General features: G+C 42.5%; 1 protein-coding gene across 3 annotated transcripts in view; it reads left to right on the plus strand.

Annotated features, from left to right (window-relative positions):
• The window catches only part of dennd1b (DENN/MADD domain containing 1B), a 113,635-nt gene that overhangs the window by 87,633 nt on the left and 9,257 nt on the right, over positions 1-16,745 (plus strand). For all 3 annotated transcript variants that reach the window (XM_047586558.1, XM_047586559.1, XM_047586561.1), the window contains 5 exons: positions 8,176-8,266; positions 9,238-9,278; positions 10,517-10,552; positions 10,910-10,966; positions 12,149-12,238. In XM_047586558.1, coding sequence (XP_047442514.1) covers positions 8,176-8,266; positions 9,238-9,278; positions 10,517-10,552; positions 10,910-10,966; positions 12,149-12,238 — 315 coding nt within the window. The remainder of the gene's footprint in view (positions 1-8,175; positions 8,267-9,237; positions 9,279-10,516; positions 10,553-10,909; positions 10,967-12,148; positions 12,239-16,745) is intronic.

Genomic DNA, 16,745 nt, shown 5'->3' on the forward strand with positions numbered 1-16,745 from the left:
CGTGTTGCTGTTACAGCCTTTTCTGGTGAAATGACGCCACACGTTTGACCGTTTCAGTCTCTCTCTGCCATCGCATCTTCCTCGTCGTCACAACCATTGACTGTTTATACTATGGACCAACCCATTGTGATGTCACCCACTGGATTCTGAACCCTGAAATTGAAGCGTTGGATGAGCTTTACTCCACCCACACGTGGATATTCCAAATATGGAATATGTGGGGGGTCGTGTCGCTAAATTGTGCAGAACTTTGAACCTCAGATGAAAAAAAAATTCAGCCCCCTGTATAGTTGTTATGTATGTTGAAATAAAAACCAATTTTTGCACCGTAAATATGTAAATATTAAATTTTTATTAATGCTGTAAAGTTGGGCTTTTTAACATGGGAGTCTATGGGGATTTGTTCCCTTTTAGAGCCTCAAGTGGCCACTCGATGAACTGCACTCAGACCTGGCGTTTGCCGTTTGGCTTCGACCATGTAGAGATTTTCCTTCTTTTGTTTTATAGCGGTTGGCAAACCTTTTTTAGGTGCATTACCGCCCCCATCTGGACTTGGATGTAAAGATTCGGCACAAAAAGTAAAAAACGATAAGAGGAATCGATGGAATGAAGGCTAATGATATTAGAACCGGTTATCAATGCCTAGTTTTAACCAGCATAAAAAATTATTAATTAAATTCAATTTATGTATTATATTCTTGTGCATCATAATCATCTGCTGTTCTGTAAACTAGAGCACGAATAAAAAAGATGATTGAGTGCTTGTTTGGTGGGGTACTCCGTTCTCTCCCATAAACATCACTTTATTTTTCAGCTGTTTATTTTCTTGAGCAGATTTTTTTTTCACATATATATATATTTATATTTAAACAAGTGAAAGTCTTCAATTTGACGGATGAAAGTTGTCTCTCAGCTCCACTTGTGCTCAGTAAACTGTCAGCAGGGTAAAGTTAGTATTTAGTGTCTCGGTATGAGGAAGAGGAGGAGGAAGAGGAGGAGGAGGAGGAATGTCCTGGGATTACTGACCCCTGGAAACAGTTTACCGTTTTTATCTCGCCGCACACATCTTAATGTGTCTCTGTTTGTTCGGTTTTATCTGATGCACAAAGAAAAAAATGTTGAAAGTATATTGACTCCGTAAAAACCACATCAAGGCTGTCTTCAAGTTCTGGCCTTTTACTAAAAATAAATAAATAAATAATAGCTGGGTTTTTAACTTGCTCGTCCACCACTAATAGATAGTGTCAGCACCATTGTGTGTGTCTCAGAGTGTGAGCAGGTATCCTTTATTTATGTGTGGTTTCCCTTAAAAATCACTCATGTATTCTTAATGTGTTTCCCCCCCTCCAACCATCCACACGCCCAAATCCCTTCAGTAATACTAAACTTAGCCGAGTGGAGAGACACCTCTGGCTCCGGAGGAAAATTTCCTCTCACCCCTTGAATTTTTTCTTTGTGCTCCCTGACCTTTGATAGCGGTGAGATTTACCCCCGAGAGTACAGCACAGCGGCCCCTCAATCAGCCTTTTGTTTCTGCGGACACTCCGTTTATAATTTTCCCAGGCAGAGCAGATAGCGAGGAGCAGTTCAAAGCATCCTCCCGGCTCTGGCTCCTGCCTCGGCGGTAGCATCGGGAAGCAGGCCCTTATCTCCTCCTCCTCCTCCTCCTCCTCCTCCTCCTCCTCCTCCTTCTCCTCCTTCTCCTGTCCAGCACAGGGGATGGCGTGAGCTTATCTCCTCCACTCCTCTTTCCTACTAAAATAAGAGAGGCCAGTGGTCGGCCCGAGCGTTGCTCCGGCCGTGACCCATATCCACTCGCTAACACACAAACAATACTCAGCTTGCATGACTTCACACACACACATATTAAATTTTATATGGGTAAGAAGAACACACTCTGGTACTGGAGGATTATTTTTCCACTATTTTTACTTATTGTTTTGCTGCTTTTTATTAATAGTGGGAAAAAATGTTGATATGGCAATATATCGCGATACCTTTTCTTCCGATACAGTATCAATTTTGAACAACTTAATGTCGATTTTAAAAGAAAAAGTCACGTTTGGGCCGATAATGAATAACTTCCACACCTCCACCACCACTTTTTCTCTACAAGTGCAATAAATTAGAAATGGATCATTTGGATTGATATTATTTTTTGACTCAATTTGCAAAATGAATTATCACTGTCATGTGTACATATATTTCTAAATCTTCAACGTGTTTCAGACCAAGGACCCACAAACTGATGGAGACTTTAAGTAGGGACCCCCTACCTACTGTATGGGTTCTATAATAAACTTGGCTTGGTGCTATTTATAGATATAAGCTGTTTTTATCATTTTGCATTCAATATTTAGTTATTCAAATAATACACAGGTTGAAATATTAATTTTTTATTCAGTAGTTGGCTGATGGGAGCGAGCTAAACGAGTGAGGTGCTGACTGAAAGATGACATCTTCTGCCTCCGTTCATAAAATATAAATAGGATTCATGTTAATGTGTATTTAAAGAAATTTAAATTTTTGGTGGAAGATTTAAAAAAAAAAAAAAAAAAGTATAAAAATGTTCAATCAACCAAAGATTTTGCGCCCTCCCCTGCAGTACCTCTGCGCACCCCCTAGGTGTCACTGACCCCCTGTTGAAGACCTATGATGTAGAACAGGGGTCTTCAGTGTTTTTCAGTATTAAGCTATTCAAATAATACACCGTTTCTTTATTTCAAACATGTGTAACAGTTGGGTGTTTGAAGAGAAAAATAAAAAAAAAAATGTATGAAAATGTTTAATCAACCAAAGATTTTGCGACCCCCTTGCAGTACCTCCGCGGACCCCCTAGGAGTTGCGGACCTCCTTTTGAAAACCTATGATGTAGAATATTGCAATATCATAATATCGCAATAATGTATCATATCGTGACACAAGTATCGTGATATGTATCATATCCAATAGTCACCCCTACTTTTCATTATATTCCTATTATTTATCTTAATCCAGTATATTGCCACATGATTACACATTAATTGACTAATATACAAAAACAAACTGGATCTAAAAATAAATTATGAACTGGGGCTGCTATATATAAATTTTTATATAAAAAACTGGATTCAAATCCACAAATGTTGCATTGAGTAGTACTTTTTCTTAACTTTTATTTAATTAATTATTTCTCTTTTCCTTTCTTGTTTGTGTTCCCTTTTCTCCCGCCGAAGTGAACAGTTTATGCTTCATTTCCCAGTGGGATTGTTGACAGAGGGGATCCACGGGGCATCGTAGATACTGTTTTTTTTGAGCTTGGTTAGTGTAAACAAACAGGTTGGGCTGCTCAGTTATCAAGCAGCCGGTCCTCTGTGCTCTAGACTGGAATCAGAAAAAAGAAAAGGGAGAAGACGATACATAATAAAACATATTCAGCTGAGCCTATTATTGATTCATTTGAAAACAAGGTCGAAGTGTTGGGGTTTCCTACTTCTCTGCAGTGCTTGGTTTAAAAAAAAAAAAACATATCATTCAACACACATGCTGTACCACATGTGCATTGTGTCGAGGTGTTACCTGAGTTTGAGGTGTTAGCATCTCAGCAGGAAATTGCTTTTCTACGTTTAGTGATTCGAGTGTTTTTGTTCCCTGTAAAGCACCTCATTGAACTCTTTTGTTCCGCAATCAGCCGCAAATAACAGCCCAGAGAATGTTAATGCAAATTATTATTTTATTTAGGGAGATAAATGGACTCGTGGAGACAAAGGCCATTGTGCTGTCACGTGGCACTTTAAGGCCAATAACAGCTTTTAAATGTCTCGCTGTGTGGCCGAGCATATACGCTAAATTACTGATTTATTTTTAGAATCCACACAGATCTAACCAGGTGAATGTGTTGAGGTGAAAGCAGACACAATGTCCATCTGAGGATTAGACACAAAACAAAGCATACCTGTCTGTAACAGATAACTTCATATTAGTCCTGTCGATGCTAATCCTTCCAGATTATTGCACTTTATCATTTAATCTTTCATTTTTTATAGTTTAATTATTATTATTTTATTTAAAATTGACTTAAATACATCATCATATTTTTGCATTTTTGTTTTATTTCTATATATGTTTTATTTTATCATATTATAATATATTTATTTATTTTTTTACTAGTGATTTGCAAGAATTTATTTATTTATTTTATTTTTTTTTCACGTGCAACTTAGCTACTATGACCAAGCAGTTTCCCCTCTGGATGAATGAAGCCTCTCTAAGTCAAAATAAATGTGCACACACACAGGCTACAGTTTCACCTTGCAGCAGACTCGTGTTCCCAGACTCCAGCCCATCTCTGCTCAGAGCAGAACAAGTGGGAGAAATCTTCCAAAAGAATGCGGGGGAAAGTCTGTCAACATTAACCTGCTTCCTATCACCCATCCTCACTGTGTGTGTGTGTGTGTGTGTGTGTGTGTGTGTGTGTGTGTGTGTGTGTGTGTGTGTGTGTGTGTGTGTGTGCATTATGTTAGGGGAGACGCAGTCAATGAACTCCTGTTCCTCTTATTGACAAAACTTAGCCATACGCTGTTTGAGTCATTGAGCCTGTAGAGGAATACACTGCCAGAGGGGATTTACCAGTATACTTGTATATACACTCAGCATGTATATAATTTGCGAGCCATCAATCAATAATCATCCATCATTCTTGGCGGATTTGTTTGCCGAGGTCATCTCGGAAAGGGAACGGCATGTGCTAGCGAAACCCAAATCTTTTGGTGTTGTTACTGTGTCCGCCGCACAATGTGCAGCTACAGTAAACTGGGAAGTAAATATTATTCCTCACAGCCGTCAAGAGGAGCAGATGAAGATTCAGCCCCACACTTGGCTGCGAGATGCTGGCTCCAAAAAAAGCTCTTACTGCACCGAATTGATTACTGTGCTGCTGATTTTTACATCTTTCAATATGTTTCTCAAAATGGCAGTTTTGAGTATTTTATTTATAGGATCGATTGAAATGCATCCCAGATACGAGACGGTGGTAGCGGTTTGCCACTTGCTCCCCATGCTTCCTTCCTTTGGGCCAACTTTGAATAACCACGCTCCAGTAACCAGCAGAGATGGTGATGGGCTGCAAACCCCAGATCCGACCTCCCAAAACATATGCGGGTCTGCGTTGGAATTAAGAGCGCTAATCCCGGTTTTTGGCTCCGCACGTCCAGGGTCTAAATGAATCTAGACGCCTGTGGCTGACCTGTGGGGGCGGCGGTTTGCCGGGAGCAGATGGGACGACTCTTCCTCTCTGCTGTCGGCAACAGGAAACAAGATGACATGTGGACGTGAGGAGATGGAGCTGGAGTTGCCCCTCGAAGTCTGGAACTCTGCACGACTTGGCTTCGTTCTGCACCGATCAGGCATAACATTATGACCGCCTTCATGAAATTATCTCCATAACAGTTGTGGCTCATCAGAGAATGGACATGGGCCTTCTGAGGGTGTCCTGTGGCGTCTGGTAACACAATCGGTGCGTTTACATGCACGTGACAAAAACGAATTGTTGCCTTAATCGGACTATAACAGGAGAACTTAAGCGCATGTAAACACGTTACTCCGATTAAAAGTTCTCATTATCAGATTGAGACACCCAGATAATGCGTTTGGATTTCGATTTTCTCCGGTATGTGTGCAGTGAATCAAAGTTTTCAATCGGACAATGCATGCGCTGGCGTCGTAGAAGAAGAAGAAGAAGGTAAACAGAGACGCTAGAAGAGCCGTCTGAAGGATATCGCGCAAATTACCTGCACCAGAAGTAGCACGAACATTACGTATGAAATTTAAAAATGTAGTATTATCCGTCTGGTTTTTGTCTGAAATGACGGTCTGCCGCAAGAACGTAATAGGTCGACTGGAAATCGTCCCGTATTAACGTGGTATTATCCCGCTGAAAGCATAGCATAGCTGAGCTTAGCTGAGCATAGCTCGATTAAGCTCTGCATGTAAACGCACTGATAGTAGTTCGCTGATAAATATGTTAAACGAGATTTTGTCACCTTGACTCCCAGTTGAGTGTATCTTAAAATACACATATTCTCAGAATATAAATATAAATACTGAAATGACTTGCACATAAGTTGAAATTACTCGTAGTGTCACAGTGTCAAAGCGATTAATTTCACTGTCTGAGGTAGCAGCACGTTAGTCCCAGTGAGGGTCCCATGGAAGGTGGGGTGCAGGGGGGGCTGTAGCAGTCCACAGATAAGAGTTTGTTTATTATCCCACAGATACTTGACCAGTTTGGCATCTAGTGAATTTGGACACCAGGTCAACAATTTGTCCAATTTGCTGTTCTTCATGTTTTTTTTGGAGTTATTCCTAAACCATTTTTGTGGTTTAGTGTGTGTCCGTGTCAGTCTGCACCCTGCTGCCATCGAGGAGTGTTATTGGTGTGGGGTGGTGTAGGGGGCAGGGGTCTGGTGTAGGTGGGGGCTACATGTCTAAGTTACATCCACATGAATGAATGTCAGGTCCAAAAGTTTCCCAGCAGAACTTTGTCTGTGGTCGTAATGTTGTGGCTGATCGGTGTATATAACCCAGTCCTCATGTTACTTTGATGCATTTAGCGTTTTTGTTGAAATCCGGCTCTGATTTGTTTTCTTCTTCACTTGTCTTTTTGTTTGTGTGTGCGTTCATGTGTTGTGTGTTTTTTTTTTTAAGTGCTGTGTGTTGAGAGTGTGGTAACCACAGTCTGCCATTGTTGAGTTATGTCTAATTAAGGCCCAGAGTGAGGCAGGTAATCTGGCTGGGGCCGGGGTGTGGGTGTGGGTGTGGGGGGGGGGAGGGCTATAAGTGGAGGCTTTTGCTAGGTGATGATTTGGGTTGATTATCTGCACTAATTGGGCCGAACATGTAGCAGAGCGCTGGTTGGAACCTGCCGTCTCACCTCTCATTAAAATGATCTAATGATGAGTTCCCAGCTCTTCTGACCAGAGGAGCGGGCGGCTAGTTAGCATGCCGTCCCCGAGGACACGCACCCCACAACAACCTTATACCGTTGTTACACTGTGGACTCAGGGGTGTGAGGAGGATGGTTGCAAAAAAAAAATAAATAAAACAACAAAAAAGTAGCTCTGTAGTTCGTTTGTATTTTAAAAGAATATCATTTGTTGCTGTGATAAAAAGCCAAAATAAATGCATGAAAGGTAGGAGGTAGGTGTTAATTACCAATTAACAAATTCAGGAAAAAAAAAGCTTTAAATGCAGATGCTTTATTTATTTCAATATTTACTAATATATACTTGGTTACCAGGTTTGTCCCTTTAACTTTAAGCAACTAAACTCTGAACCTGTTGAAAAGACTTAAGTTTAGCATTAAAAGCAATAAATAAATGTTTGCATTGGTGCGTTTTAAGACTAAAAAAGCGGCGCTGTTCAGTTTCGGAGCTTTTCCCTCCAGAAACGTCGATTAACCGAGGTTCAGATTAATGTCGCCCAGATTCACCGGATGATTTTTAAACGTAAAGATTTGCTGATGTCATGAAGGATGGAGCAGGAAACGAATAACATCTCGGGGTCAATGTGGTCGTTAATTGAAAACAGCGCAACATGTGTGTGACAGAGCGATCTTCACGTTCAGTGTTTTTAAATTAAAACATATATATATAGATATAGATATTAAAAAGGACGCAATGAATCTAAATTGGACGGATCAAAATAATTTCATCATGCATTTATTTGGCCCATAAGAACTCACAAGACAGGCCGCTGTTCTGTTCATACATCAAACTTTCATGTGTGTGTGTGTGTGTTTTTGTTCGCTAATGGTTGCGTAATACGTTTACGGACGTTTGCGATACTGTGCAAATGTGTAGCTGTCTCGGCTGTTAGTCCATATTTATGAGATGGAGTTTTATGCGCTCCATGTTACAAAGGGAGGAAATGAAACTTCCTCATGTCTCAGACAGTGTGCAGCATGAAGTCTGCTGCTCTAATCCCTCACCTGCTCCACATTACCAAATCCCTATTACCTGCAGCCCACCTAATCTTGGGATGTAGTTTCCGTCAGGTAGGATTAATAACACCCCTCAGTGGCTGGAGTGTTTGAATTTGTGTGTGTGTGTGTGTTACTCGTGAGTGTGTCCACATCACCCTCCTCCCTCCCCCCTCCCCTCCCCTCTTTAATAAGCATGTTGTAATTTATGGTTGCAGTTCATCGACGGACGGCTGGCCAAATTGAACGCAGGCCGCGGCTTCACCGACGTGTTTGAAGAAGAGATCACAGAGGGGGGTTTCTGTGGAAGTGAGTGGTGCTAGACTTGTCTATCAATTAGCTGCGTTATATTTACTTTCCATATTTAATGCAATGCACTCAAGCTGTGATGGATGTGAGAAGAAAACGGAACCAGGAGAAAGGTTTTTGAAGTTCTTTCAGTGTCCAAACGGAACATAAACCCCTCTGAAATAAATAAATAGCATTCTACTGTACCGCACTGATCTATAAGTTTCACAATATGTTTGTTTCTGGCCTTTAACTACGTTTGATGACTGCTGTAAAACGTCTGGAGCAAACAGCTGCAACAGCCTAAAGGGGCTTTGAATATTAATGGCTGAGCTGTATTTGGAGAACACAATGAAATTATTATCCTCATGTACACACACACACACGTATATAAATATAGTTATTCTTGTGACCTAAAGTTGCTCCTTTCTTTTCTAAAATTTGAGCTTATTTTTAAAATATTTTTCTTGCTTTGTCACTGTTATTTGACATTTATTGAAACAGAATTAAGACAGAGGAAGTGGTGACTCTTTTTCATCATTGAGCCAGATCTCACAATTGTAAATGTGAAATAAAATCCCATTTTCATGGCAAGAAAAACTGAAATTTCCATCCAGATGATGCAGCAAAATGTGCATCATATCAGCTCTGATCCTGACGCGGCCTCACACTGTCCTCTGTAATATTCTGTCCATAAACAAAGAGATATCACCACTGTAAAAGCTCCAGCATTCTGTCCTTTATTTCCTGTTTCAATTGATTATTTGGGGCAAAAAAATAACAAAAAAAACATCATGCACGCCTTTAAATGGACCTCAGTTCATGTCGGTCTGTACTGCTACTATATTTACCTGACGTAATGCTTTTTTTTTTCTTGTCTGCAAATTCTATTTTGTCACTGTGTAATAATTACCTGCTTTGCAATGTTAACACGGGGCTACTGAGTGCAAAATGATTAATTCATATTTCCTGTTTTCTGCACATCCCTTCAGGTAATTCAAGGTCTTACCAGCAATGGATGCACACTGTAAAGGTATTCGCAGACTGCAGTCCCGCACATCGCACCTAGAAGCTTTTATCAATAGCTTTTTTTATTTTATTTTTATTTTTTTTATGAATCTCTCATTTTATTCCTGAGTTATTTTTAATTGAGAGCGTGATTGACACGACTCAGCGTTTGAAGTCCTGGTGTTGCCTCCGGAATGAAACGTACGGACTCGAAGCTCGAGAGCAGTTTTGGTGTGTGTGAAGCGGCGCGTGCAGCAGGACAGTGGAAGGAGAGACAGACGGACGGAGACGGACGGAGACAGACGGACGGACGGACGGGGAGGGAGACAGAAGCGATTTGACGTGACAAGACGTCCTCCGACATGACATGTTGATCTGGCAGCAAACACGGGCGTTACTCCGCTGAACCAACCCGAGAACATACGTCTCTCCCTCCTTCATCTCCCTCTGCCTCTCTCCTCCTCTCCTTTTCTTCCCTTATCTATCTGTCTTTATCTCTCGCTCCCTCTTTTCATCTCTGTCACAACCCCCCCCCACCGTCCCCCTCGTCTCCCACCCCCCCCCCTCCCGTCTCTCCCCACGCCGTCAGCTAAGGCTGAATTAGTTCTCTAGAGTGCTCTTCAAAGGTTTGTTAAAGTTCACATTTCCTGACTGACAGGGATCTATAAGAGAGGGCCTTCACCTCGGCCCTTCTCCTCCTCCTCCTCCTCCTCTCCCTCTGCCAACTTCTGAGACGCTGTCTGCCATTTACTCTGTTTAGCCGTTTAGCCGACGCTTTGTGCTTACACTAAAGACCAAACGGAGAGAGAGGGAGAAAAGGAGCGAAGGAGTGAGAAGAAGAAAGGCCGGGAGAGATATTGGGTGGCGTAATGTCAGCTCCGAAAAGTATAAATCAATCAGTCCCTTCTATCGGAGTTTGGGGCTGCCGCTAAATAAAAAAGCCTCCAGAGTGTCGTGAATCGCGCAGTTCATCATGACTCGGTGTCACCGCATTTTTTTTTTTTTTACTGAAGTCGTGTTACGACGCTGTTAGCGGTCGCAGGGGTTTGGTTTGGAAGATGATTCCTGTGTTGGGTTTCGTAGCGTGAATGCTGATGTGGGTGATAACGCTGCACATCACACAGAGGCAAATAACTCCACCAGAGACTCTTTTTTTTAAATGATTTTTATTAATTAAACTTCACCTAATGAAAAGAGCATTTGTCTAAATGTGCGTGCGCTCGGAGAAAACGTCTGACAAACCCTTTTCTGTGTCTGTTCCAGAGAGGTGGAGAACTCTTCAACATAGCCGTGATAAAGGTAATTACAACTCATGTTCTCTCGGAGCCTTAAATCCCGTCGCCTCGGATGACACTTTAAAATTAATTTTAGGACCGGCGCCTGTTGTAATTGGCCGCTGAGATGACGGGAGCGTTTCTCGGCTGATGAGCGGGCGGCGTGTTGTTATGTGCTGTGCGATAGGTGGTCAGGGTGCCCTTTCATGTTATCGCCTCCTGTTAGCGTGCGAGACTCTCTCATCCAGCCTTTTGTCTCCGTGTTTTTGCCACGGGGATCAAAGCATTTCTTGATGTTACACGGAACCAGAGCAGAATGTTAATGCAACATGTTTTGATTAGTAATCTGTGTGTGTGTGTGTGTGTTGTTTTTCCCTCCTAGGCCAAGGTTCACGCTAAGAGGGGCATTCGGGACATTAAGGGCAGGCTTAAAGCGAGGGTGAGTAGCGTGGACCTTCACACCTCTCCGACACACGCGCACGTATCTTTAGAGGCGCACGTAATTCAGTGGTGAGGCTCGCAGACAGACACATGCCTCCCTCATAGAAACAGACAGGAAGCCTGCTTTACATGGAGTGTGTGATTCTGACGTAGGGGCCTTTTAATGACTGTTGAAGCCTGCTTAGCGCTTTGTTCAGGGCTGTACATTTTTAACCAGCGCCCCTCTGGCTATGGCCTGTCATGTCATCCGAGCCCGGGCCCTTCTCTCTCTCCCTTTTATTGTCTGCATATTTCATCAGTGAGCCTGTGATTTCCTCAAAGCTAATGTAACGAGGTGTATGTTTCCATAAGCCTGATGGATTTGATAAGGCAATAGCAGTTTGATCTGTCAGTGGGAAGCCGAGGAGAGAGGGCGCCGCCGATCGCGAACAAGAGGCGCGGGCGCGGGGCAAAAAACAGAAGGTGCAGGGATCCGTTTGATTTTGAAGTTAAACAGATTTCCTGTTCGTTCAGAGGAGAAATGAATTTGTGATAGCTCGAAATCGGAAATCATTGCCGGCGCTGCCAGCCTTCGACACAAGGACGCTAAAAGCACATATTGATGTAGCGCTGGTCAGAGCTGCTTACCGGGGTTGTTGTTCTCTTAACTTGGCGGAAAAAATGTTCTAAAAAATGTTAAATGAGGTATTTATATATTGTATTAACATACTAAACTCAACTCCGCTGCCATGTTTCTGCCTCTGAGAACCAAGCGGTTTGTTACTGCTCAACATCTTTAGTTTTAATTCTAACAGGAGAATTTGCTGTGACTATTTTGTGCCGCTGACTTTATGCACTTTATGTTCATTGTTATAATATTTACATTTTCTTTGTGCATGTTTTTTACTTTAAGAGTGTTTTTTCTATTCATAAGTGTCATTTAAATGTCTGTATTTATTTGTGCCTATAAGCCGAGCGTCTCATAATGACAATAAAGACTCTTCGAAATTAAATTTGACTGACAGTTTGCAACAAAGTGGACAAAGGGCTCACCTGCTTCATCTTAGAAATCCGTTTTTTCTGTGGTTCTTTGGAATTATTGCAGACGTTCATGTTAAATTCCAACAATAAGACGTGTTTTAGTCGGGGTCGGTGATTTTTTTAACACTCTTAAGATTTATTATTCATCTTTCTCTCTCAGGAGGAAGAGGAAGAGGGGATGCCGGTGTGTGCAGGGTCTCCCACCAGCACCAAGAGCTTGTCTCCAAGGAGACTGAAGAAGATGAGGCTGGTATGGTACACGCACACACACACGCACACACACACACACACACACACACACACACACACACACAGATGCACATCAGTAAATGAGTTAACTACATCTACACTGGCTGATCACACCAGAGCCCAGTTTTCACTTGACCGACGTGGATTCGTCCTTTTTTATTTCCTGTCCACTTTTCTTCTCTTCTCCCATCCCCAGATAATTCTTCTTCTTCTTCTTTTTTTTTTCCCCCGACTCTCCATCCTTCTCCTCTTTCTCCCTTCCACCTCTCTTCTAACAGCTCTGGGAAGTACAGTAGTTTGTCAGAGTGCCAACTGTAATGATAAGCATTTTTCTCTCCTTTTTTTTTTCTTTCTTTCTTTCAACACGCTCTTGTTGTACATTCAGTGTTTCCCTGTGAACAGCGCGGACAGTCGAGGCAACTCATCTGCCGGTCAGCGTTTCCTCTGAAGAATTCCGCTTGTGCGCCATAAGTTGTTTTCCTCTGTTGTGCGCGGAGCCGGCGTGTGATGTGCGCGTTCGGCGAAACACGCGTTCATCAGTAAATATGTGAGGAGAGTCGAAACGGGTTTTAATTAGAAGACACACCGTAGAAATCGGCACGTATATTTCTTTTCTTTTTTTCTTTTTTTTTTTCGTAGGAAGTTTAGTTCCACGCCATTAAATTTGCACACGTCTGCGTCGAGCACATGCACACAGCCTCGGGTATTGTGGTTATATCCTCCACCTCATATCTATACCTCTGTAGTCCCAGCTGGAGCTTTTCCAACGCTTACAGTGAGACGAATATATGGCAACTGGACTCTTCGTTCTGCTTTAATAACACACACACACACACACACACACACACACACACACACAAGAATAAAAAAAAAAACATGCCAGCATGCACACACTGACATTTTGGTCACAGTCATGTAAGAGTGTGATTAGGAGAGGTTGTGCTGTCTCTAATTAGTGTTGTGTTTCCTGTGTGTGTGTGTGTGTGTGTGATGAGGCTGGAAAGTCTTAGCGCAGAGGAAGGTGTGACGGCCGGGGAGAGGAGAGGAACGGCAATTAGGGCTTTTTCTAAAGGCCTCCTCGGACACCCCCTCCCCCGGCCCCCCACCCAGCCCCCCCACCCCACCACCCCACCCAAAGCCGGCACACACAAAGACTCGCCAGCGCGCACACTCACAGATTAACAGTTAACATGCAGTAGATGTGCACCCGCAAACACGCACCGCATTCAGGACACACACACACACACACACACACACACACACACACACACACGAGCTCGCAGCTCTGTTCATGCCATTGAGGCCTGCTCATTGCCACAGTAACGGGTCCCTGGAGACCACTGGAGGAGGGACACGCACGACACGGGACGGCATGTCCCACAGCACTGCTTTTGTGTTTGTGTTTATATACACTCAATCAGTTTCTCTTTAGCCTTACACAATGCCCCACCAACACCACCACCACCACCCTACCCAAACCCAACCCATACCCAACCCCCCCGTCCGTCCGTCTCTTTTACATCGCTTATAGTTCGAGGCACATCAGTACATTACGCTAACCCGTTCCAAATTAAAACCCTTCTCAAACCGCCGCTCGCGCCTCCAGTTTGATCACTCCGCAGTCTTTTCTTTTTCTGTCGACCGAAACTAAAGCTGAAAATTCAGAAGCGGAGAAAGTCTTGATAATTCATGGCCTGTCAGAGAGCGGCAAACCCCCCGAAAGACTGAAACTCTTCAAAACATTTGTGGGTGGAGGGGGGCGGTTGGGGGGTTGGATGTGGGGTTGGGTTGTAAAAGCCTGGAATATTGTGGCGAGCCTCATGTCAACTTTCTTTTTCTCAAATTAGGACGCATTACTCGGAAAGTCAAAACAGAAGAAAAATAATAACAATAATAATTCTCTCGGAAAAAAATCTGTGTTGTCCTTTTTTTTTTAAAAAAAAAAAAAAAACACTGGAAAAATCATTTTGGCGACTACGTAATGAACTAAAGCCTCCTTCTTTTTTTTTTTGTGGAGTGGCTGCTCCCTGCGCTGGCTTTTTATTTACTCTCACCTGTTTATTTCATGCCATATTTACATCTCAGCTGGAGAAAAACAAGCCCATTGTTCTTACTCTCGTTGTGCCTCAGCTTTCTATCTATCTCTGTGTGTGTGTCTGCGTGCGTGTGTGTGTGTGTTTTTTTTTTTTCTGAGCCTGCTTCCTATGAAATGTTGATAGTGTTGTTCTGCCCACAACTGTCTTGACCAGGTGTTCCTTGCACCAGAAATTGATCTCAGTGGGACTCACCAGGTTAAATAAAGGTTAAATAAGAAGAAGAATGTACAGAAGGCGCCTTTATCTACATAACTGCCCCACTCCTCGTGCCCCCACACACACTCTTATTGCTTCAACTCCTCTTATCTTTTTTTTTTTTATTTGTTTTTTCCCACACAGTCCCACACCCTGTGTGTCTTGACCTTGTTGTGACAGTCGTGGATTTTCCATGTTGTAAATATAATTCGTCTGATAAAATAAGAAACGACTCCACATTTAGGCTTTAAAATAAATCATCATGTCCCACCGCGAAAAACGTGATTTGTTTGTTGTGTATTTACAAATTCAAAGTGGTAATAATTAAAGGTAAAGTAATGATGAAATAAAGACTCTTTAGGTGCGTTTATCGGAGCAGCTATTCTACGCTGGTTAGTTTATTGACCGACAAGTGGAATCAGCAGCGACTCCACATCTTTAACAAACGCACAAAGACTCATTCGTCATTAGAAGCTAAAAGAAAAATATGTGATTTGATTAGAGACATTATGCACTGATGCATTTTCACCATTTATCTTTTTGAATTTTCTCAATTACATCTTTTTTTTCCTGTTCTGCAAACACCTCTGTGTCTGTCCCCGAAATGAAAAGAATAATTCCGACGATCCGTATTTATTCATTTGTTATGCAGCCGGATCCGACTATGTGGGTGATTTGTAGTGTTTGGTGGTGTTGATTGAGAATGTAGGAGTGATCCTTTCGTTCGACGAAAACAAAACTGAATTTCTTTTTTCTTTTTTTGCTACACGAAACAACAACCCTTGTTTTGGTCCTGCATCTTTTCTACATATTGTTGTGTTTTTTTTTTTTTTTTTTTTTTTCTGTGCAGATAGAAACGGTGGCGTCTGTACCTCCAGCCCCTCTTTTAATACATGAAGGTGCGTTTGAGGGCGTGCGCTCCGTGTGCACAAACACGCATGCATTTTGCAGTTCGCCTCAGGTAGGAGGCACCGGAATGACAGCTGTTAAGAGCACAGAGGAGAGCAGAGGTTGGGACAGTGTTATGGACAATGACAGCCAGCAGGCTTGTGGCCGGGCTCACCCTCAGGCTCTGGGCTCTTCACCTGGTGAAGCAGGAGAGGTGCCAGCCAGGAAAACAGCTCAGGGTTCAGGAGGGTGTGTGTGGGGTGTGTGTGTGTGTGTGTGTGTGTGGGTGTGTGGGTGTGGGGGGCTAACACAGATATAAAACAGAAGAACAAAGTCACACAGATACTTAAGTGTGTAAAAGCGGTTGTGTGTGTGTTTGTAGGAGACCGTTTGTGTGTCCAGGGCCGGTGGACAAGTGATTTTTCATCGAGAGAAATGCACGTTAGCGTGGTGGCTAAAAATTTCACCCTCATGCTAATGTGTAATTGAACCTGGGAGTATTCATTACTAATAAATTACACAGATTTTGTGCAACCACATTCATAATTATATTTATAGTAGAAAATTCTTTCTTTAATTGGGACCGAAAACTCTATTTTTTTTGCATTAAGGTAAAATCTCATTAATATTATTCAATATATAATGAAGTTAATATAATAGAAGAAAAAGAGAACTCGTAATTTGTGGGGAAAATCTCAGTTCTCCCCATAATGTTTCCTCTTAGATTAATATTACGGATCAAAGTTGAATAATTAGGAAGCATCACAGGCTTCTTCAAATACAGAGCCTGTGCCTGTGTCCATAGCTGCCTGTATGTTTTTAGGGGTGTTTGTATGTATTTGTAGCCTCCTCTCCGCTCGCTCTTCAGAGACCCACCGGCGGCTCCCTGGCTGAAACCAAAGTGCCATCTGCTGGCAGCTTTAAAGCACTGCACTGCGCCCATTCACAGAAAGACACCTGGTGATTTCACTGGACGACTTTGGTTCGGTTTGACAGAACGAGCAAAAATGCACATTCTGCGTCTTTTTTATACGACTCCTGTTTTAAGCGAAAAGGGAAGCGGGCTTTCAGCAACCGCCAGTTGGACAGAGGAGCAGTGAATCTCCTCAAACACTGTTTTTTTTTTTTTAATATATAAATATATATATATATATTTCCCCCCCCCTCCTTTCGAGTGAGCGGCTCTTAAACAGGCAGACACAGACTTGGCCGTACTTCTGCGAAGGCTCTGCTTCTCCCCAAGGTTTGTTTGCATTTTACCGGAATCTCTTTGCACGCGCTGCCAAGCTGTGAGATCAGTGCCCACTCAGAAATACCCTATGAAATGTA

Source organism: Mugil cephalus, chromosome 6, assembly GCF_022458985.1.
Source record: "Mugil cephalus isolate CIBA_MC_2020 chromosome 6, CIBA_Mcephalus_1.1, whole genome shotgun sequence".
Classification (NCBI taxonomy): Eukaryota; Metazoa; Chordata; class Actinopteri; order Mugiliformes; family Mugilidae; genus Mugil; species Mugil cephalus.